Genomic DNA, 23,544 nt, shown 5'->3' with positions numbered 1-23,544 from the left:
TGGATGGATGGATGGATGGATGGATGGATGGATGGATGGATGGATGGATGGATGGATGGATGGATGGATGGATTTCTACATCTATATTTACATTAAAAAGATCCAGCTTTGATCCTTTTATGATTTCTCACTCACTTCACAATAAAGTCCGTACATCTCTGAAAGTTAAAGTTTACTTTCCAGACTTTTTAAGCAGTTTAAAAAAAAAAAACTTTTTGGATTTATCAACAATTTTCCCCTAACCTTCTCAGCCAACACCTATGTACCTTTCTGTAAGTTAGTAGGTGCTGTACACGACTTTCTAGGTACTTTTCCAAAAAGTATAAACAAAGTTTGGGTGATTAGTTTGTATTTCCACAGACAGTACCCCATTAAAATCTGCTCATAATGCAGCCCAGCTATCAAAAGTTCAAGGAAAAGACCTAAAGAGTTTTGAAAGGTATATAAGTTCTGTAAAATATTATAGTAATTTCCTACAAAATTATTATCTTAAAGTAATTTGTAACTTCAGAACTAAGTAGAAAGTAAAACTGTTTAAACTGTTTAGAAATTGTAAACCTTAAAATTATGACAATGTATTATTTGATGCTATGTTTTAACTTTGTTTCATCCCATTTTGCAGCTCAGTGAGGCTGAAATGTTCTCAAAATAATCAAGTCATTTTTAATTTACTTAACTCTAAACTAATCATTGTTTCCTCTCCTGTGTTGCCAGTGAGACGTCAAAATATGAAAGTTCGTATCAGCGCCAAAGGAGACACAATCGTGATGAAGTTTCTCCGCCCAAACACTGACACCAAGCTTGAGGGCTACATCCTGGGCTATGGCAGCAGCATGTTCTCCAAGCAGTTTATTCAACTGCCAGAAAACGGACAGCCATATGAGACTGAGTTCGGTAAGAATGTGTGGTGCTGGTTCTGATCTCCACAATATGACTACATCTGTGGAGCCTAGGAGCTTATTCATAACTGGCCTCATGTGTCTGTTGTGTTAAGATGCTGAACCCAAGTACCTCATTGCAGTCCAGCCGATCCAAGCCAACGAGGTGAAAAAGCAATGCAAAGGTACATGAAAAGAATTATTTTCAACTTGGACCAGATAAATAGGAGTGAATTGAATTTAAAAGTGATCCAATTATTTTTGTTTTTTAGGTAAAGTGGAAATTGAAAAGCCTTTGCATTTGGTCATTGGGTCAGTGACGCCCACCTCGGTTCTTCTGTCCTGGGGGACGCTGTTAAAAACCCCCTATGAGGGGAACATCATGAATGACTGTTTAGAAGATGGGTGAGTGTGATTACTGATCATTTTCTGAGACACAATACAGGGTTTACAAACACAGCCTCACTCTGGAACACACATTTCTTTAGACCAACACAAAGCGGAGAAAAACTATGAAGTGGTCAAAGTAAAAACAATAAATAAAAAAAGGATCAACTTTTGTGTCTTACTTAGAACATTGTTAGGATTAAATTAAAACTAAAATGCTTTGATACATCAAAACCTGGCGCTCTAATGCTTGTTCTGAAGAACACCAAACACATGGATCTCTTGTTTATGTCTGTTCATTAGAGCCAGCAGGGGTGCACACACTCAGCAAATCGTATCTGTGTTTTATGTCAATAATTTGATGCATTATTGATTTTGTGACTCTTTAATTTATGTGGTGTAACATCTAATATTCTAACTGAAAGGAATAAAAATGATGTATTTGGTGGTCATATTGTTTTAAACTCACAGTATATTCTTTATTTGGATAGTTTCTTCTTTGTCTAATATACTTAAATAATTTTATTCCTAAAGTGTTTAAATGCTTAAAAAAGACACTTGGAAGAGGTGTTGTCACGTACTATGCCTGTAAAAATAACATACCAAAAGTCATACATTGGGGCAAAAAAGTATTTAGTCAGCCACCAATGATGCAAGTTCTCCCATTTAAAAAGATGAGAGAGGCCGGTAAATTTCATCATAGATATACCTCAACTATGAGAGACAAAATGAGAAAAAAAAAATCCAGAAATTTATTTGCAAAATATGGTGGAAAATAAGTATTTGGTCAGTTACAAACAAGTAAGATTTCTGGCTCTCACAGACCTGTAACTTCTTCTGTAAGAGGCTCCTCTGTCCTCCACTCGTTACCTTCATTAATGGCACCTGTTTGAACCCGTTATTAGTATAAAAGACACCTGTCCACAACCTCAAACAGTCACACTCCACCATGGCCAAAACTAGAGAGCTGTCAAAGGACACCCGAAACAAAATTATAAACCTGCACCAGGCTGGGAAGTCTGAATCTGCAATAGGTAAACAGCTTGGTGTGAAGAAATCAACTGTGGGATCAATTATTAGAAAATGGAAAACATAAAAGACCACGGATAATCTTCCTCGATCTGGGGCTCCACGCAAGATCTCACCCCGTGAGGTCAAAATGATCACAAGAACGGTGAGTAAAAATCCCAGAACCACACGGGGGGACCTAGTGAATGACCTGCAGAGAGCTGGGACCAAAGTAACAAAGGCTACCATCAGTAACACACTACGCCGCCAGGGACTCAAATCACCAGTACATGTCAAGGCCCGTCTCAAGTTTGCTAGAGAGCATTTGGATGATCCAGACGATGACTGGGAGAATATCATATGGTCAGATGAAACCAAAATAGAACTTTTTGGTAAAAACTCTACTTGTCGTGTTTGGAGGAGAGAGAATGCTGAGTTGCATCCAAAGAACACCATACCTACAGTGAAGCATGGGGGTGGAAACATCATGCTTTGGGGCTGTTTTTCTGCTAAGGGACCAGGACGATTGATCCGTGTGAAGGAAAGAATAAATGGGGCCATGTATCGTCAAATTTTGAGTGAAAAACTCCTTCCATCAGCAAGGGCATTGAAGATGAAACGTGGCTGGGTCTTTCAGCATGACAATGATCCCAAACACACCGCCCGGGTAACGAAGGAGTGGCTTCATAAGAAGCATTTCAAGGTCCTGGAGTGGCCTAGCCAGTCTCCAGATCTCAACCCCATAGAAAATCTTTGGAGGGAGTTGAAAGTCCGTGTTGCCCAGCGACAGCCCCAGAACATCACTGCTCTAGAGGAGATCTGCATGGAGGAATGGGCCAAAATACCAGCAACAGTGTGTGAAAAACTTGTAAAGACTTATAGAAAACGTTTAATCTCTGTCATTGCCAACAAAGGGTATATTACAAAGTATTGAGTTGAACTTTTGTTATTGACCAAATACTTATTTTCCACCATATTTTGCAAATAAATTCTTTAAAAATCAGACAATGTGATTTTCTGGATTTTTTTTTCTCATTTTGTCTCATAGTTGAGGTATATCTATGATGAAAATTACCGGCCTCTCTCATCTTTTTAAGTGGGAGAAATTGCACTATTGGTGGCTGACTAAATACTTTTTTGCCCCACTGTATGTCCATGTGAAAATAAAGAGACATATGCCAAGCATTTGTCCTTATAGTAACTTGGTCCTTTTTAGCCTGAAAATAATTTTTGCACTGGGTGTGATCAGTAGACATAAATGTTGTTGGACGCCGTCGCCATCTGCTGACATTATGTACTCATGTATCCATCAAGTTACCACCTTACAAGCCTTTAGCTTCCATTTCAGTCTACACCAGCATTCATACTGTATTCCATGTGCCACTTGTGTTTTATCGATCTTAAACATAATTTTTTAAGGATTTTTAAACTTGCCGCTGTTCTTTTTTAACACCTCTGCTGGGGACCTCCTTGTTTCCAAATGTTTTCCTTATTTACTCATTGTACACATGCACAGTGTCATGTTTTAAGTCACAGGGTCTTGTTATGGTAAGCACGGAAATATCAGTGAACAGGAGCCATTATTCGTTTCAAAAAGTCTTTATATGCTCCCATAGTGACCTACTGCTGTAGAAATTCATAAATAAATAATAATGTTGTATTAATAGTTACTAGGCATTTTTAACAACACCACTTTTGGAATGCACTCAAATGTGATAATTAAACTTTACTTTAAAGGAAGGTGGAAAATAAAATCTTCATATGTTTTACATCTGAACTGGCCCATAGAATAAAACCTTCTGAAATTTCTAATAAATTGATGAATATTTATGTGAACCCTTTGATAAAGTTGTTAAATTTTGTTCTGCTCTTTACTCTCCTTGGTTCAGACATTACACGGTTCGCTACCGTGAGAAGCACAGGAAGTGGAACTACCAGACCTGCCCGACAAGTAATACAGTCATTGACAATCTGAAGCCACATACTGTCTATGAATTTGGTGTTCAGCCTAACTCCAAAGATGGCTCCGGGGTGTGGAGTAAACCCGTAGCTTACAACATCAGCACTACAGGTCACCAGGGTATGTTTGATTCATTTGTCTTGCTCCTATACAGTACCTATCAGTCTTCAATCATCCCATAATTTTTTTTTTATTCAGTGCAGTTAATTTGTCCACTTAATCACTGAAGATATTAGAATAACTCAGGACTCAATGGAATAACTAATTATATATCAACAGAGGTTACATAAATTTAGCCAAGAGTAAACTTCAGATTTACAGTAGATATGTTGATATTAGTAGCCTGTTACAATAACAGATTTTTCCTTTTAATTCAATATCTTAATTTTCTATGGTCAGTGATACTAATGTTAACTGTAAGAAAGAGTATTGTACCGACCTGGAAACAGAGCTTTAAGAAGAAAACATGGAAACTGAAAGATCTAAAGCTCTGTTCTAACTAATCATTTTGAGGTGTGTTGTTTTTTTAGATAGCGTCTTCGTGGTCTGATTTTAATCAGTCTGTTATTTTGAAAACTTTTCACTTTGCACATAATGTCCAGTTCAGGATTTTCACTTACTTATAACTGTCATGCGGATGCCCTGTAGGGCAGCATCAATGGCACAGTGGGTAGCCATGCATGAAGAAGGTCCTGATCTGACTAGTTTGCATGTTCTTCCCATGCACATCAGCATTCTCTGAGGATTCCTTGCACTCTTTGCAAAATGTGCCACTTATCTCTGTCTAATTCCTCTTAGGAATTTATGTTTGCATGTTTGTCTGTCATGCGTTTCTATGTTGGCCTGTAATGGATCGGATTACCACACCTCTGGCCAAATTTCTACAGTTTCTACAGAAAAACTGCATTTTTCAGCTTCTAAACTGAGAAGTTTTCAGATGAAGGTACATAAGAATACTTACCAGTGATGTTCTTGATGCTGCAGTCTTTTCTTTTCTTTTTTTCTGCACTGTATAGCTATTATCAACTGTAGATTACAATAAAATTATTGCTTTATCATTTATTTATAAGCACACTTTCCTGATCTGCAAATTAGGGACAGGTGCATTTATTTTAATAATATATATGTAATCACATTTACAGTACCTGGGGGTAAATGGAGCTTTTAAAAAAAGATTAAAAGGCAGCAAGAGACAAAACAAATAGAGTGAAAAAAATCTTTTAAGATGGCATTTTAAGTCACACAGCTGTTTATAAGCAAATCAAAATTATAACTAAACTAAAAAGGTCAAAATCTAAACACAGATCTACCTTTTACTTTTCTGGCAGTAAAAAAAAAAGATGTTTTATGTCTAGGAATGTGGTTTTTCTGGACAAGAAGGGCCCCCTGATAATGCATTATTACGGTCAAGGTTGGACACAGTAAAACGATGCTTTCAAGATCTTTAGGGCTTGCCAAAAAACTGTCCATGTGGACACAGGCAGACCCAAATGATGAGCCTTCATGAAGATTATTTCATCCAAAAAAACTGAAAAAGGTTGTCAGAGAAGTGCTCAAATTAACAAAAGCAACTCAAAATGTCATGTCTCCTGTCAAACTTTTACATTTAAAGCAGCTAACACAGAAGAATGAAGCTGGTGGAAGAATTTATTCTGAGACATGAACGAAAAACTAAATAAAAAACTGCGCATTCTCGCATCAAACTAAACAACCGCTGAGATATTTGCATCACTATTGACATGGCGTCCTCCTTTGTGCATTGATGTCTGGGTCTTACAAAGGAGCAATACTGTAGTTCACATCAGTATGACAAAAAAAAATAATACTTTGAGGACAAAAAGGTTTTTCTTTTGCACAGTCTGGTGTCCTTCCTCTCTTTCACACTGACAACATTTAGTTATGGAAAGCAAAAACGGTTAACAAAACTGAATGCCTGTTCCAGGTGTGGTTGCTGGTTAAGGAGATATCTTTGCCATGGGGAGCAATGTTCCTTCATGCTGGAAGTACTATCATTCAGTGATGAAAACAAATTAATCAAGAGTGAGCACATGACTTAGAGTTTGCTGTTTTTTCAGAAGCTAAGTTCTGTTTGTTGTAGTTTTTTTGTGAGCAATAAAGTCTTGACAAGCTGAGGAAAGCTTAAATACAGTCTTCAATCATTTAACCTCTTGTTTTTTTATCTTTTGCATTTTGAACTCAAGGTTTTGAGATTAAAAGATAGTACAACTTCTAATGATGCATCTGCTGACCAAAACTACTGTTCCTGTTCCGCCTTACTCTTTTCAGGGGCAGAATTTTTGATTAAATGTAGCATAAAGTCAGGATGTTGATTTTCTATTTTGATCTAAGTAATTGGTCAATCAGTTCATGATGTATTTTGATGCAGGTGGTTGTGAGGATAGAGATTACAAACAGAAATTGTTCTACTGCTTTTTCACCAATGGCCTTTATTTAATTGAATGCTGAGAAGGGTTGAGAGAATCCTCAAACGCCCCTTAAACATGAGGTTGAGGCCTCTGATACTGTTGCATAGAGGTGAAAATGCATTGCAAATACATAAACAAGCAAAAAATGCAAAAATTACAATAAATGCAAAAATAAGCCCATTAAACTCAACAACTCGATATGCATAAACAAAAAAAAAGACCAAAACAAAAGGTCGCAAAATAGAAAGTAGAGGGGAGAAAAGTGCAATGGCTGTGCATATTCTTAATATAATGCAAACAGATAAATGATGCTAAATAAAACATGGAAATAGAAATGTTGCAAGTAGCAAGAAAAAAAATAGTATGTTAAGAAAAGCTGCGAATGGGATCATTACTTTATATTGGGCCATATTCTTAGAAAAGACAAAAAGAGAATGCTGGGATCCATAAAGGAGCCAGTTTATGATTTTTCTAAGATTCTGGTTCATAGACATCAGTTGGTAGTTATGATTGTGGTGTGATACCATATAAGCTAGGGGTGGCCAATTCCAGTTCCTGAGTGCCGGTACCCTGCAATTTTTAGATGCATCCTTGGTCCAACACACCTGAATCAAATGGGTGGATTATCTCCTCGGTATGCAGTCTGTGGATTAAGTATCACGTGTCACTCCCAATAGAGTCTAGAGAATTTTTTTTTTTTTTTTACCTAACTTGTGATTTCCTGTCAGTGTGAGGAAGATGCAGCAAACCAGCGAAACTTACATTTGGAGGAACATGTTTCCCCCGCCATTAGGTCGCCGTTACACCTGCTGCCAAATCCCAGCGAGCCTGCAATGATGCAGACTCACTATCTAAGGGCTGAACGAGTCCTCTCAATAGTTTAATTACATAATTCAGATGTGTTGAATCAAGGGCACATCTAACAGTTGCAGGATAGCTCCCTCAGGGTTTGGAATTGCCCACCTCTTCCCCTTGTGGTAAGGAGCACTTCCATTATGCTGAGCTCTTTTGAAGCTTTTATTAAATTGCATTTTTTGTGCTTCTTGAAACGTCTTTCCTTTCATTTCATTTGTTTTTGTGTTCCCATCATTTATGAATTTGCAGCAGGTTTGAACTTCATTGTTCTCTATTTTCTTCACCTTTGCATGTGTTTTATGTTTTCACTATATTTTTGTTTGCTGGTCTCATTTTTATCTTTGCATTGCTTTTTGTACCTGCTGCACATTTATGTATATGCAGCTCATTTGCACCTCTCAACTTGTGTGCACTAAAGATTTGGTGTATGGTCCTTCATTGATTATCGAAATCCTTATATTTCATCTGTAGCAAGTGATATCATTTCAGGTAGCTGCTGTTGCTTCCTGTAGCACTGAATTAACCTTGTTTGTTTATTTGTGTTTTTAGAAAAGGTCATCAGAAGAATCTCAAAGTATCCAAGCCCCATGGTATGTGAAGAATATGTTTTATATCCATATAAAAGCAAATATTTCCTCTGAGATGTGCGTGTACTTATCCAGTGCAGTTTTTTCAAGAGTATTATACAAACTTATGGTGGTCAGGTTTATTGATTCTTCAGCAAATATTAAGCAAATAGACAACATTTTAAAACAGGATGTGTGTGTGTGTTTGGAGCAGATGTTTTGCAGCAGAGTCCTTGTTATAAACTTTGATTCCATGCCATACTCTGGCTTGTGTGGCTTGTTGATTTTCCATGGAATTGCTAAATGGAAATTATATCAGTGCAGCCAGGATTAGCCAAGCTATGGAGAGGTCTGCATCTTACCCTGCTGTACAAAGAGAAGAAAACCGTGGATAGATCTGAGTGGAAAACTGAATGGGGACCAGAGAGCTGAATTAAGTAGAGAGAATAAAGGTGGAAAGCATTTTCTGTCTTGTCTATGCTCACTGACAAGCCTGCTTCTCATTGGGCAGCCTCGTCAGTTTCATGTGGGTACAGATTTCTTATAAGTTATGAACTTCAGAAAAAGGAATGGCAGCTATAAATATTTACACACTGGCTTGCTAGAATTGTTTAAAGCTAATATCTTTTCCTTTCCTCTGTCTTTCTTCCAGAAAATCTCGACTCCAGCCACTCCGTTATTCCAGTTTCCTCCTCAGCATGGTAAGCCTGCAGAAAATATTAGTCTCCTCTTATCTTAAACACGGAAACATTTAATTCATAGATGTCATTACATATCCAATTTTATAAATTTCTGTTTCAGCTCCCTCTCCTTCCTTTTTACACTGACCTATTAAACAGGTTTGACTTGATGTGTGATCCATTGTGATGCAGACTGGATCATTTTATCAGATGATGTTGGACATTGCAGAAAATGGCTGACGCTAGGAATTTCAAAGCATAGCATTTTAACACACCTTAGTGGATTGTTGTTTAAATTCTCCAACTCATTAAAATTATCACATGTTTTATATATATATATATATATATATGTATATAGCAGCTTCTAGTAATCTAACCGCGTTTTAATCAGTGGCGGCTGGTGGAGTTTTCTCCAGGGGGCGCTATAACTTCAAAATAGGCGTTTACCAAAAACCACTGAAACGTGTACTAAGATACCACACCATTATACTTCCATGAATGCCAACAACAAAAAACAACATTATAAAATTTTCTAAAAAGTGCTTTAAATCAGTCCCACCTGTCTTTATCCCTGCTGGGTCAGATTCTGACGTTTGAAAAAGGAGGCAGGGAAAGCAGAATAAAGCGTTAGCCTCGATGCATGCCGTTAGCATGGCCTTGTTGCTAAATAATTATATAAACCTGTCAATCAGACGCACTTTATAACAGACGACTGTGACGCCAGCGCTATGGCGGGAGCTGGTGTGCAAATAAAGTTGCTTTAAGCTCTGGGAGCAGGAGAACTGCGCCCAGGATGGTCCCAGCTTTTGTATTGCAAAGGGGCTACTGCATAGGTACAACTTTTAACGAGAGTCTATGGGAAAATAATTTTGCGCCCGAGGGCGGAAATACGTCACCAATCTGACATCGAACGAAACAGCTGTACCCGTCATTAAAGATTAAATATTTATCTTGGACATCTAAAAAATATATTAATATATTTCAAAATATATTAATTTTATAATTTAACTTTTTTTCTTATGGGTGAGCCGAATGGTGCCCTTACGCCCTCTATTGGCCGCCACTGGTTATAACAGAAGTATATCAGCTCTAAGTAATAAGTGGTTAACAAAAGTAAGCTTTTAGCTGACCAGCAAGCTTTATATCCAATTTCCTTCATAAAAAAGGATGGTATCCCTTTATTTTTTAACAACCTGGCTTTCTTGTTTCTTGCAACCAGCAACCCAGCATACTGGTCCTTCTTGGATTGTGATGATTATGACTAATTGCAGCTGATTGGAAGTAACTTGCTTGGGAAATTTGAGCAGGAAAAGTTAAACCTAAAAGATTTTCCTAACGAATTATTACATTTACAGAAGCTTGAACTCGATGTATCTTTTACAGTGTTTGGATTTTGAAGCACAGAAACTTTAGGTAATCATTTCTGGAAATGCGTTTATCAGAATGTGCTACTCTATGGTGGATGTATTGTGATTTTGATGCGGTATTTCCCTTTGAACTGTTTAAATGTAACAAAACCTCTTCACAGACGCTTAACCATTTTTATATTTTGTAATGTCTCTCTTATCCCTGCCAGCCTTTAAAAACAGGACACGGGGCAGACAGTTCACCTCAAGAATCAAAATCCAACAAGCAACTCCTGGTAACGACTTTTCTGGCACCATTCAGCTGTCAGAAATAATTCTGAACATTTGATCAAAAAAACTCTCTCTTGAATGCTACATTTTTCTTTTTGTGCAGGAAATCCTAACTACTTTTACTCTTCATACAGGAAATGCAATAATACTTTATCCCTCAGGTCTACTAACACTTATTGTATTTATCAGCTCCTACAACAGCAGCTAAGCAGGAAAGTCTGTCAACACCTGGATCCAAACTGTCCGCAACCAACAAGCAGACTATCGGTAAACAAAAACTTTTTTTTCTGACCGTCCTTAACAATTCCCACTGTAATTGTTGTATGAACGATGGCAGACTGGAAGGATTAGGTTGAGATGCTTTAAAGTTGTTTTCTGTTTCATGACCAAGCATAGCTCACACTGCGAACAGACCACAGCCTGTGCTGGAGATCCCATTAGGCTTCACTGAAGTTAGAATTGGGCATTTTTAGCCTGATAAACCAAACTAAATGTGAGTTTAAATGTGTAATTTAGTCTGACCCAAATGAATGAGACATCGGAAGATTGCTCATGAGAACAACCCTTTGTTTTTCAAACCGCTGGCTGTGCCCATTGGCCAACGCTCTGACCAATGAGCGCAACTGACTGTGACGTAGTAAGCGCGACAGAAAGCTGGTGGGGGAGTGTAAACAAACAGCAAGTCGGTAAAACGGCGAATACGTCCTTCTTAAAAATGAATGAGCGTAGAGCATCTTCCTGCTCACGTTTCAACGAAAACTCCAAGTCTAATCCTTCCAAAACTGATTCCAAAGCTGAGTCAAAAATCCCCATCAGAGCCAGCGTTCCTTCAAACACGGCTATGGCGAGAGAGGGCCGCTGCAGACGGTAAGCCCTGGCTGCCGTTAGCCTCTGCGGTCCGCTGGTTGCTGTGGTCCTCTCAACGTCGGAAATTGTTTCTTTAATTACGCATTAAATCGGTAAATGGACCATATAGTGACGCTTTGAAGTATAATATTCTCGCCTCAAATTATCTTAAAACGTACTTTATTTGAACAACAGCAACAGAAATGAGAACTTTTAACTTTCAATGGAACGCTTCATTGAAAGCTGCTGCTGCCGCAGTGCATGCTATTGTTCAATAGTTGTTGCCATCTTCCTTGTTGTGCTTTCTCCAGCATCGCACAGCTTTGTGATCCTTTTGACGCCCTCAAAACCCCGCCCACTTCGCATCCCGAAATTTAAAACACATCTCTGCGTTGTGATTGGCCCGCCAGTTCTAGGGCCTGGGGCATTGATCGAGGCTAGACGACTCGCAGGCAAAAATGATTTTGGCGGCTGGCGGGTGAAGCTAGTTTACTAGGAATGGGCATTTTAGCTGTGTGGTTATAATTAAAATAATATCATGAGGATAATTTTAAAGATGATCATAATATTTTAGCTTTTTATACTGTATTGTATGACTTTAAAAAAAAGTCCTATAGAAACCTGTTTACCAGATTTGAGCACACTGCTTGCTTTCTGCATTTCCTGTATTTCTTTGTTCTCTCCTGATCTTTGTCCTCATGTTTTTTTGCCCAATTTTAGGTTTTAAGGTGTGATATTTGCACCACATTTGTTTTTCTTTTTCTTTTTTTTGTCTAGGAACTTCCAAGAATTGGTTCATAATTTCTGTGCAGTTAAAAAACACATGTGTCTGTGCTTCCAGTGACACATCTCTTTGCACCTTTCCTTCTGCCTCTGCTCCAAACTAAACTAACACAGATGTTTTATTTATTAAACCTAATCCAAGGAACTTTTTGGACATTAAAAACTACATTTTCAATTACTTAGTGCAATAAGAGTCCACCAAAATCAATTGCAAGTGCACAGTTTTGCAGATTTTAAACCTTAGTCTACAAAACTCTGGTATTGTGCTAAAGACAGTGAAGGGAATGTTTTTTTATTTGTCTTTTATTTAAACACAAAAGTCCTGTTGAGTTAAAAACCTCCTTTTCAAGAGAGTATGAAATTATACACTTTTATTCATTTGAGTCCTTCTCCAGTTGGCCTCTGTATCATTGAGTCCAGTTACATGCACACTGAAATTTGAGTCCAGATTTTAAAGGTTCTGTGATTTCTTAAGTGATCATGGAAACAGAAACATGCATATGCATATACCCAAAATCAGATAAAATATTTCTCAATTTGAATTTCTCCCTAGTACTGACTACCTCGAGCATGTAAATGCTGTTGTCTGATTTCTTTGTTATTTAATATCTATGTCCATTTTCTAAAGCTGCTCCTCATAATATGGAGCATCTTTATAAATAGTCTGTGAGGTCACTCCTTATCGTTATTTGATGGGAGTTGGCAAACAGGTATCTCCTGAGAAGCTGCCTTTTCAATATAACCCTGCGCTGAATCTTCTCCTAATAATCCAGATGTACATATGTAAACAATGATTTCTTAAAAATCTAATTTCTGATATGCATGTAAACATGTTAGATATAATATAGAGGTTATGAGTTTTCCACAGTTATTGGATTTCTAATGTGCATAAACATGTTTTTAAAAATCTCCAAATATTCAGTCCAAGTGTAAAAGATAGAAACATTGATTTTGAAAGATATTTATGTTTTTTCTCTTAATTGGTGGATGGGACATGCTAATGTAGAAAGATATCTCAGGTTTGCTAAGAAGCATTCCTTACACATTTTATAAGTTCACAAGAAGCTTAAAATGTACGGAACTCATCTTGATCTAAAGATGTTTTCTTGTCCTACTGTCCATTCTTTCCTCAAGCTGTATCTTCTTTACCCTGCATTCTTACTTCAATGCCTACATCTGATTGATTTAATGATTGATTGGTTGATTGATGATTGATTGAATAACTAAGAAGTGATTGGTAAGTTTTTCTGACGCATAGCTAATGGTTTGGATGGCTATTACTCATTTGCAATCAAGGCTCTTACGACTCTGTCCAAAAACATAAAGCTCTTACATTGTAAATACTTTCAAATGGTTTGCCTATTTTTGAAAAAGGGCTATTCAGGTTATGTTTTTTTTTTTTTTTTTATCTATTGAATGGCACTTGAGATTAATGAGTTAAATCTAGTTTTTGTTGTTAGTTTTTTTTTTACCAGACCATCTCTGCCAATGAACGTGTCTAACATTTTTCAGCATGATGCCTTTATGGTTATATCTTCTCTCCCAGTCACACACAACCCAAGAGGAGAAGAATTCTCCAGACCTGTTTTTCCTCCTTTCTCAGAGGTACCTCTACCTCCCAAGGTCAACTCTGAAGTACTGTTTGGAGTCACCATTGCATCTCTGCCAGAATATCAAGGCAAACTGGAAAATCATGGCAACCATCCAAAGCACACCCCCTACCCTGAAGTTGAAGCACAGCCCCCACATTCAACGCCCAAACCTATCCAGCCTCCACTGAAACCAACTGATAAAAGTGTACAGCAGCTACAAACAACATCACAGCCTAACCTCCAAGCCAAACCAGAACCTCAAGTATTATCCCAGCCTGTACTGCAGACTGACCCACTTTCACATCCAAAACAGCCAGATTTCCCATCAGTTTCTTGGACAACACCGCTTTACTCTGAACCAAAGCTTCCCACATCAACCCAGACCAAACACCAGAACCAGAGGCTTACACAACTGAAACCAAAGAGCCAGAGCAGACTGCAAACACCAACTATAGCAGCTCCTCTGCCCCTCCCTGTAACACATGGTCAAACCAAGCAGTCTAGACATCAGTACACAGATCATGAAGAACAGTTACAGTCAAAGATAAACCCTCAACCCTCATTTAGGCCAGAAACTACCTTTTTGGGAAATCCACAAAATCAATCGCCAACAACACCACAAATACAACCTCAGTTAATCCAGCCAACACAAAAACCAAACATAACATTTCACCAGTCCAAGTCTTCCACCCAACTTCAACCCAGGAATGTGGCAAGAACGGATAAAAAAAACACAAACAGGCTCCGCTTTAAGAACCAATATGGTCTTGCAAATCAACAGTCTCACCCTCAGCCACAGTTTCCACAAAAGCACCCATTTCAACCCAGAGGTCTGCCTAAGGAACATCAACCACGGGTCAACTCTCAGACCAGGACCAGGTCTGACCCCTCCAAGGGTTCTCCAAGGAAGACTTTTAATAGGGGTAAAGACCAATTGACATTAGCACTCCCCAGTTAAGCACAAATACTTCATAAAAAAGATAATACAATGAGGGGGCATTTGATTGTGTTAGATTTAGAATTGTGTTACATTTTATAGTTAGTAACTTAGTAGCAAATCCATCTAAACAAGATGAGGAGATTTCAGCAGAGGAAGGTGAAGAATAAGAATACAAAAATAAAAAACAATTTGAGAAAAAAACAAAATTTAAAATAAAGAGATTGTATGTACAGTTCTAAAGATATATACAATATAACTAATAATAACATTTGACTTGATATTTAGAAAATTATTAATAGACAAGAACATAATTCTGTGCAAATCGTAATATATCAACAAATAGAATTTCAAAACATCAAATTCAGACAGAGGAGAAACTTTAACACTAATATTATTTCCAACATTAGACTTATGAAAATAATATTTACATGTATACATTATAGAACAGAGTAGAATACCTTTAATATTTGCTGTTCACTTTCTGTAGCAGAATCTGCAGATAAAAAGCGGGCAAACAGAAAAAAAATTCCTCCTGATACTTTTTGTTTTGAAAAAATTATTACCCACCTCTGCATTTAAGTAATATTTTTTGCTAAAACCAAGAATCCCTTTTTTCAATTTAACTTTTAATGATTAAAAATTTCACATACCACAATTTAAAGAAAAGCCTTTTTGTTTAGGAAATACTTGTAGTGCTTACATATCATTCATACTTTTCATTTGTCAACCTGTCCCTTGTTTTTGAACCAACATAATGCTACAACTCAAAAAAATAAATACAAGAAGCCTATTTGGGGTGTTTGCAATTCTACAGTAGGTCAGATTCAATTCAATTCAGTTGATTTATATAGCGCCAATTCACAACACATGTCATCTCAAGGAACTTTACAGTTCACCAGATCATCCAGTCAAATTGATTCAAAGTTTTCTATCTAAGGAAAACCAGATGATTGCATCGACTCATTGACTCGAATGCAATCCCTCACACTAAGCATGCTTGTAGTGACAGTGGAGAGGAAAAACTCCCAGATAACTTATTCCTCTCCATTGCTCCCTGAGGACATTCAGAACAACCAGATATTGCTACTGGAGCAACTCCACAAAAAATATTTTGATGCAAAATTATGTTTATATTCATGATTTTACAAACTTTGACATCAATTGCTCAAATAGATAAAAAAAATTACTAGTCCTGATCACATTGTCATTCAAAAAGTTAGGAGAGGATTGAAGTGATTTAAAAGACTCACTTTGTAAACAGCTCATTTAATAAATGCAGATCTGTTATCTGTTCTATTATATTTATATTTGTTATATAATAAGAATGATGGTTTTATGAACATCATTAGGATATGGAAATACTGTCTTAGCTGATATTCTGGTGAAGATTCTCTGTCATCCAATCATACTCATTCCAGAAAAGTTAAAAAGCAAACTACTGGACTTTTTTTTCCAAGTTTGAATACGTTTTGCTTCCCTTCCAAGATGATTTTTCAATAAAAAAAAATCTAAAATTATTGAATTGAAATTATCTTGTTTGAAAGAGCAGACCTTGAGACATTTTCTACACAACTGTAAAAAGCCAAGTACTTGTTCAAAGTAAGAACGTCATGTACCAAAAATCTCCCGTTACCATCTGTTACTTTCTTTCTTTGGTAGACTTATTGTTTGTCTACCAAGAGGTCGGGTCCTTTATTGTTAAGGTTATTGCAAACACCCTATTAGGCGGCAATGTCACCGCAACAGACAAACCAAATACGCACTTTATTTAATATTTCAAAATAAGTCTGAACTTGAGACAATGTGGATTTAGGTTTAAGGTTCAAGGCCCTTGATGATAGTATAGATTCCCTTTAATAGATAAAGTCTTGTGCTGAAAGAAACTGAGTATCTTCTTTTTGGCAAAGAGTATACTTTGTCATTAAATATTGTAGAGTTTTACTGTCACATAAAATCTCCTTAAACTCTATAAACTGTGAAATAAAAAGTCTATTTTTTTCGAAGAGCATTAGGGTGTGCCCCCTTTTATAATGCATTACAATACCGATGTATCCAAGATAAATTAGTACGCTTTTTTTCATACAGCTCCTAGTCATCCAGAAGAGGCCAGACCTCTACCAAGACCCGGCCCAGCCACAGACAAGGCTGGTAGTTACAATATTGGTAAAGTGCCATGACAAGTCCATGTCTCATCACCATTTCAGCTTTTCTTGTGACGTCAAGAAGCATTGTGTTTCCCCACCTCCATTTTCATCCTGCCAGCCCACACACCTCAACCCATTGTTGTGAATGTTTCCATGCTTCTTTCCATTTGCAGCAAAGTTTTCTCACACTTGAGCCCTTTTAACCACACCAGTCTGGCAAGCTTTGGATCTTATTTTATGCCGCTCTGTCATTTCATCCATTGTTCACAGGGCGTTCATTGATTTTCGCTTTTTGCTTTAAACATTTGCTCAGAACTTCAACTTTAAGGGTGGATCCTCTGTAATTTTCTCTCTGGTCCTTTAGGTTCTGGCACCATCAAATCATCCACTGCTCAAGTTTCCCGTTCTCCCATTAGCTCATCAAATCCCGCAGGAAGAAGGAATGCCACGATGACTCGCACCCGGGTTCCTTCTCATTCCAGCAATCCTGGTGTCAGACCACTCTCTCCATCCAAGACAGACACCGCCTCCTATCATACGTCCCACACACCTGGTGGTAATACTTGTTCCCATTTTCTCAAGCAGCCTCTTCATCTGCAGCTGAACATACAGAGGATTACATCTCTCTCCTATTTGTTTAGCCATACAAAATGCTTTGAATGATTTTCGTCTCTATCCCCCTTTCACATTTTTTCTTGATAACACTAATGCACTTTATACTCAACATGTGCTTGTTGCATTATTCTGAGCTTCTCAAGAAGTGTCACAGAGCTCACGATCATTAACATGATTTATGGTTTATTTTTGTTCAAGCTGGAAGTCTGGTCACAACAGCTGGCCGGGCTACACCACATCTTACAGTTACTATGCCAAGTCTAACACTGTGTAGACAGTCCATAGTTCTAACTTCTATTCTATTGCTCCTTCTTGTTTTAAGTTGTGGACCAGAGAATGTATATTTACAAAACTTCAAACCTTAAAGTCTTAACTTTTCAAACAGACAAAAAAGCACAAATCTATCAAGATTATTCTTTTTTTTTGCCTTTTCACAACACTAAATTGCAAAATGCCCCTCTTCAGATTTTCCATTTACTTGTTGCTGTGTTTTTGTCATAACCAACTTTTCTCTCCCTCCAACAGCCAATGGGGCACAAAAAAGGGGCAATGCTCTCCCTAAACCTGGCGCTATGTCAAGAGAAAAAAATGGTAAAGAAACACCTTGAAAACAACTGAAGGGGCACAATTCTATTCTGTCACAGAGGGTCACACTGATCTGTGCTTTTGTGGCAGCTTGCTCTTGCTTTGCTCTGTGTTTAAAATCACTGTTTATGTATGTGTCGTTGCTACTATTACTGCCTGCTGCTGACTGAAACCATGCATAATTTCAGCTGAAACCAAATATTACAAAAAGAGCAATATTTCCTCTTTTAGAAGTACGAACACCTTATCCATTTTCTAAAAGCCAGATAATTAGAGAGATCTTTTTTAATCTACAATCAACATCAAATTAAGACCTTTACATAAAGTAAGATAATTATTTAATTCAAATCAGTTTATATAGCCCCAAATCCCAATTCACAACACAACATCTCAAGGAACTTTACAGAGACAATGTAGTCAGTTTGGTTAAGTCTCTATCAAGGAAAATCAGTTGAGTGCATTAAGTTATTGACTTGAAAGACATGCTCCTGGATGAGCTTGCAGTGATGATTTTCGCTTGAATTTTGCCATTGACTCTTCAGCAATCCCCCCCACCAAGCATTCATGCATCAACAATGGAGAAGAGAAATTCCATTTTAACGTAAGGAAGCCTCCATCAGAACCAGGCTCAGTGTGAGCAGCTTTCTGTCGACACCGCCTAGGGTTTAAGGAGATAGGGCAGACTTACAAATGAAGCAGATATGCAAAAAGTAAATGTTAACTAGCGCCACAGGTGGTCCAGTCCAAGAAAAACACGTCAGGCAGATGAGCTCTGAGCGAATTCTCATGTCAAAGGATGAAAGAAAGCACATACAAAAAAACAGGACTGCATTGAAAAATTAGGCCCTACTCCAACATCTGATTCCATCTGTTGATGGAAGCAGATCTGCTGATACTTCAACCCAGGATGGAGTCGCAGTCAAACATGAACAGGCCAGATGAAGCTACTGTGACTACACATAAAGTTTGGGTGGACAAACTAACAAATTGTCATGATCGGTTTAGAGATAAACCCACATGCAGAACACCACTGAGACTTGGTAAAAGGTTTAACAGAGTTTATTAAAGTTTCACACAAACAAGACAAGATTCAGGTTCAGGTCCGGGCAGGATTCTCTGGCGTCTGCAGAGACGGATAGTTGGTTAGCTGGGTATGCAGATAAGTTAACTGGGTTTTCAGATATTTCAGTGGATACCTTGAAGAGGTCCAGGTTTGTTCTGAGAGAGGGAACCGGTTGGGTCCAGAGACTGTAGGTTCAGCAGAGTGCTCAGCAGCAGCAGCGTCTTACTTCTGACTTCCAGTGAACAGAACTTGGTTGAAGTGATTAGCTCTTTCCCAAGAGCAGCAGGTGGATTCCAGAATGTAGTCTTCAGGTTTGGCTCTCTAGGGCAGGCAGGCAGGCAGGCAGATTCAGGTTAAGCTCATCCAGAGCTTCTCTCGAGAGACTGGTTTCCAAACTTGGCTAACACTGCGGCGTCGAAGCAAGGTCTGGCAGCTGCTTATAAAGGCCGGTCTCCTGATGAGCTGATGAGCGTCAGCTGTGCTGGAGGGCTCCAGCCCAGGAGGATCCACAGCGCACTCTGCTCGAGAAGGTGGAGAATCTCCAGATCCCAACACAAATAGTGCAGAATGGGAGAACAAAGATTGAATGAAGCACAGTGAGGAAAATTGGTGCCTAGGTCATCCAGCAGTCTAAAGGTATAGCAGCATAAATAGAGAAAGTAGATTAAGATAAGCTAACTATTTAATTAGTTAGTTATCCCCCGCTGGATGAGGGGGTTCACTCTACCTCCTCCTACTTCTCTTCTCACCCAAAAACTAAGTAAACATCACTATTTATTTTTTTTACTATACGCTTTATCAAAAAGGAAGGTTTTAAGTCTAGTCCTAAAAGTAGACAGGGTGTCTGCCTCACAGAGCAAAACTGGTAATTGGTTCCAGAGGAGAGGAGGCTGATAAATAAAAGATCTGCCTTTCATTCTACTTTTAGAATTTCTAAAAACCTGCAGATGGAGAGCAAAGTGCTCTGTTAGATACATAAGGAACAATCGGATCAGTGATATAAGATGGGGCTGGGTTATTCAGGGTTTTATACATGAGCAGGAGGATTTTAAATTCTATTCTGGATTTAATAGGAAGCCAGTGAAAGAAAACCAAGACAGGAGAAATATGATATCTCTTTTTAATTTTAATCAGAACTCTGGCTGCAGCATTTTGGATCAGCTGAAGGGTTTTAACTACATTTTGTGGACTTCCTTTTAGTACTTTGCTTTTGTGGTAACCTCACAAAAGAAAACAATTGTGCACTATTATTACTACTGCAAGTTAACCTAAAGAATCACAGTTTTAAACCCAATTCTACTAATTAAGGAAATGTATGTGAACTTCTGACTTAAAAACAAACATACAAACACAGTTTGTTTCTAAAGCTGCCTATTTAGCAAATAGAAATGCATTTTATAAGCTTAACTGACCTTCTGCATGTTGCCAATGTACTGGTCATTTGCACATTTAGCCACTTTGTTTTAATGAATCTGAAAGCTTTTACAGTGCTTTGTTGGAATCATCCTTTATTTGATCAATCATATAGTTCTTATTCTGCCAGACAGGCCCAGGTAATTACTCTTATTTAATTCATCTTAGCTTGAAATGCAAATGACATCGGTGGAGATTGTGTTAACGGTTACGCCTTACCTAAAACGGTTTGGAGCTGCACAAAGAGATTGTGTTTCAGTCACGAGTGGAATCACAGCTGGTGTGTGTTATTGCTGGAAACTTGGACAGTTTCAGAGGTCTTCAAGGAGTCGAAAGGCTCCCTTGAAGCAGTTCTACAGAAAGCAAAAAAGTGGCTGTGCCTGTAAGTCCTGCACATATAAGCAACTGTTTATATGCTAAAAGTCAGGGTACCCTATATTGTTAATATCTTTGAACAATTTATGCTTTTCTCCATCTTATCAACCAGAATTTTTTTAAATACGGTTTTTAAAATGCTCATTAGGAATTGCATTTAGAAACTCTGCATTTGGCAAATGTAATCCTACAACTTTCAGTTCCTTAGTCCCCCTGAATCTTCTGTGCTTCTGTATTCTGTTCATTTTTAGTGCTGATAGCATCCTGTTCTGCCCTGATACTAGAGCTGATCTAATTTGTTCTTGATCCTTTTTTTTTTTTGCCTCCTTAAAGTGCGTTGAATTTATTCATCCATCTACTAGTGCTGTGTATACGAAAAGTAGGGTTGTTTTGTCCTTAATTCTTTCTATCCCATGATCCTCCGATGCCTCCTAAGTATCAATATGCAGCAATACATAACTGTCCATGTGGCCAACTTTGAATTGCCCATTTTGGCGCAGTGGTGGGTTTCTATATTTTTGTTTTTGCAAGAGCAGTAGACCCCTAATCTTTGTTTTGACTAGACGTGTATCGTTGGTCTTACCAGAAAATAAGTAGTTCTGAGAGAAACCAGAGCTCACACCACTGTTTTTTGTGTCTAAACCTAAAGTCTTTGAGAAATCACAGGTCCAGTCCACTATTACAGAGGGACTGCACAATAAATATCCTTTCTGCAAAGAGTATATCCACCAGGTATTATCAAATTCTATACAGATGTATAATTGGCATTCTATTTTATCATCAAAGAGCCTACTTTTCTGCTGATTTTGTTGTATTTCTTAATTTTTTTCTGAGACATCTTGCAAATCGCAGCCTGACTTTACAACTGGACTTCATATGCGAGCAGCTGTTTGCCTTCAACTGAAAGCTGGCAGCTAATGCTCAGCTTTTATTAATGTTTTTTAAACTTTTCATCTTGGCAGTCAGCTACAGAAAAAAAGGAAACACATCCAAGAAAAATATGTAGTGGCCTCAAAACCTAGCGCGTTGTTGTATCTTGTCAAATTAATGGCATTTATCAATTCTCAAAGATAGAAAATGAAAAAGGGAGTGCATGCTCTGGAAGGAAACTGTATCTTTAACTAATTTAGATATACAGTAATATTTAACCATCAAGCACCCCTGAGGCTCATGGCCTCTTCTGAGTTTGTGATTAATTTGGTATCATTTTGCTCTTTTAAAAACAATGATTTATTGTGTTTCATGAGGCCAATGTTTTTATTTTAATTTTTCTTTGGCAGTAGGCCTGTTTTTAATTCCCCCTTGTTTTTATAATCCCCTTTAGCTCTATTTTATCATTTATTTGTCTAAGTGAGTTTAAATGAGTTAAAGGTTATAATGATGCTCTGCCATTTTTTAAAACAAAGTAACTTCATAGCATTTTTAACCTATGCTGCGTCTGTTTCTTGTACACTTTAGTTTTCCAGTATCCCCTGAAGCCTTTTTCCTGTCTAAATGTCCTTCCCTTTTCCCTTAAAACTGACATTCCTTAATAATTATTGCACTTTTAAAACTTTAACACTTGTTTTCAGATTCTCAGTGTTGGCCATCTGTTGCTATGTTTCCTTTGTGGGTTTAGCCTCAAACAGGCTCTTCTTTCCAACAATTTCCTGCAGTTCAGCGACCCCCTGTTCCTGGCAACAAGACACCAAACCTGGTGGGGAAAACGAGTGATCATGGTGAGGGCTCCAAAAAAAAAGTGCATTTTTTGTTTGTTTTTGTTTTTCATTTTAAGCTCACAGTCCCATGCAGAGTTCAGAGAGAAAGCATGTAAAAAGAGATCCAGTGCAGTCGACAGACTGTATGTTGTAAAAGCATCTATAATGAGAATACTTTTTCAGAATGCATCCAGTTGGTTGATATGTTGAATTTATTTGGCCCCTTCATCCATGCAGGGTTGAAGTGGGGGCTGTTACCAATTTCAACCTGGAGAGAGTCACACAGAAAAAAGGTGGAATTAAAACGGTTTTATTAAGATTGATTAAATAAGTTCTTTGGAGCTCGGGCCCCGGCTGAAAACTTTGATGCTGTGAATCGACATTCGCTTGGAATAGTATCCTAGGAAATGGATCAGAGTAGTCTTCCCCCCGTGCCTTGGACACTGGTGGCGGAATAAGCCAGAGACTGAGTGGGATTGACAATAGTCTGAGAGTGAGGGAGGAGGTGGGTGAAAGTTCACTGACATGCAGGAGGGGAGCTGGTCCATGAGCTAGATGAAGGGGATCTTGAAAGATAATTTGCTTTGGTGGAGGGATGGTCCCAATGTTGATTAGCTGAAGCTTGACCAAGGAAAATCGCAGGTGGTCCAGGTGAAGCTGATAGGAATCTTCTAGATAGAATTTTCTCTTAAGTTTCATGTTACAAGTCAACAGGCTGCAAACTTTAAAATCCAACAAGCCATTTGCCCTGAATCCAGCTGAATATAAGTCATTTAAAGCTGTAAATAACATGACGTTTATAACATTTTATTCTTGATCAAAAACATATGCCAAATCAACCATTTTATTTGTGTGTTTAGGTTTTGAAATAAGGCAAAATATAAATTGTTTTATAAAGGAGAAACTTTCTTTTAAAGGACGTTATTTGCAAGAATCCATCGATCCATTTTCCATCCTGCTTTATCCCAAGTGGGGTCATGAGGGGTGCTGGTGCCTATCTCCAGCTGTTAACGGGCGAGAGGTGGGGTAGAGTCCTGCAACGGGTCGGGTACCCGCGGGTCCCCGATGGGTCACCCGCTAAAATGCTCTTTTGC

At 38.0% G+C, this 23,544-nt stretch overlaps 1 protein-coding gene across 3 annotated transcripts in view; it reads left to right on the top strand.

Annotated features, from left to right (window-relative positions):
* Positions 1-23,544, top strand: part of abi3bp (ABI family member 3 binding protein) — a 46,307-nt gene that overhangs the window by 12,220 nt on the left and 10,543 nt on the right. The window contains exons 2-14 of one of the 3 annotated variants that reach the window (XM_015385373.1): positions 715-894; positions 995-1,063; positions 1,151-1,283; positions 4,163-4,353; positions 8,064-8,104; positions 8,733-8,781; positions 10,337-10,402; positions 10,587-10,664; positions 13,573-14,541; positions 16,644-16,721; positions 17,067-17,258; positions 17,843-17,908; positions 22,409-22,471. In XM_015385373.1, the coding sequence (XP_015240859.1) occupies positions 715-894; positions 995-1,063; positions 1,151-1,283; positions 4,163-4,353; positions 8,064-8,104; positions 8,733-8,781; positions 10,337-10,402; positions 10,587-10,664; positions 13,573-14,541; positions 16,644-16,721; positions 17,067-17,258; positions 17,843-17,908; positions 22,409-22,471 (2,175 nt within the window). The remainder of the gene's footprint in view (positions 1-714; positions 895-994; positions 1,064-1,150; positions 1,284-4,162; positions 4,354-8,063; positions 8,105-8,732; positions 8,782-10,336; positions 10,403-10,586; positions 10,665-13,572; positions 14,542-16,643; positions 16,722-17,066; positions 17,259-17,842; positions 17,909-22,408; positions 22,472-23,544) is intronic. The other 2 variants (XM_015385374.1, XM_015385375.1) reach the window with 2 other exon arrangements.

This window comes from Cyprinodon variegatus, unplaced genomic scaffold (assembly GCF_000732505.1).
Source record: "Cyprinodon variegatus isolate N-32 unplaced genomic scaffold, C_variegatus-1.0 Scaffold337, whole genome shotgun sequence".
Classification (NCBI taxonomy): domain Eukaryota; kingdom Metazoa; phylum Chordata; class Actinopteri; order Cyprinodontiformes; family Cyprinodontidae; genus Cyprinodon; species Cyprinodon variegatus.
This window is presented reverse-complemented; position numbering and strand designations above follow the sequence as displayed.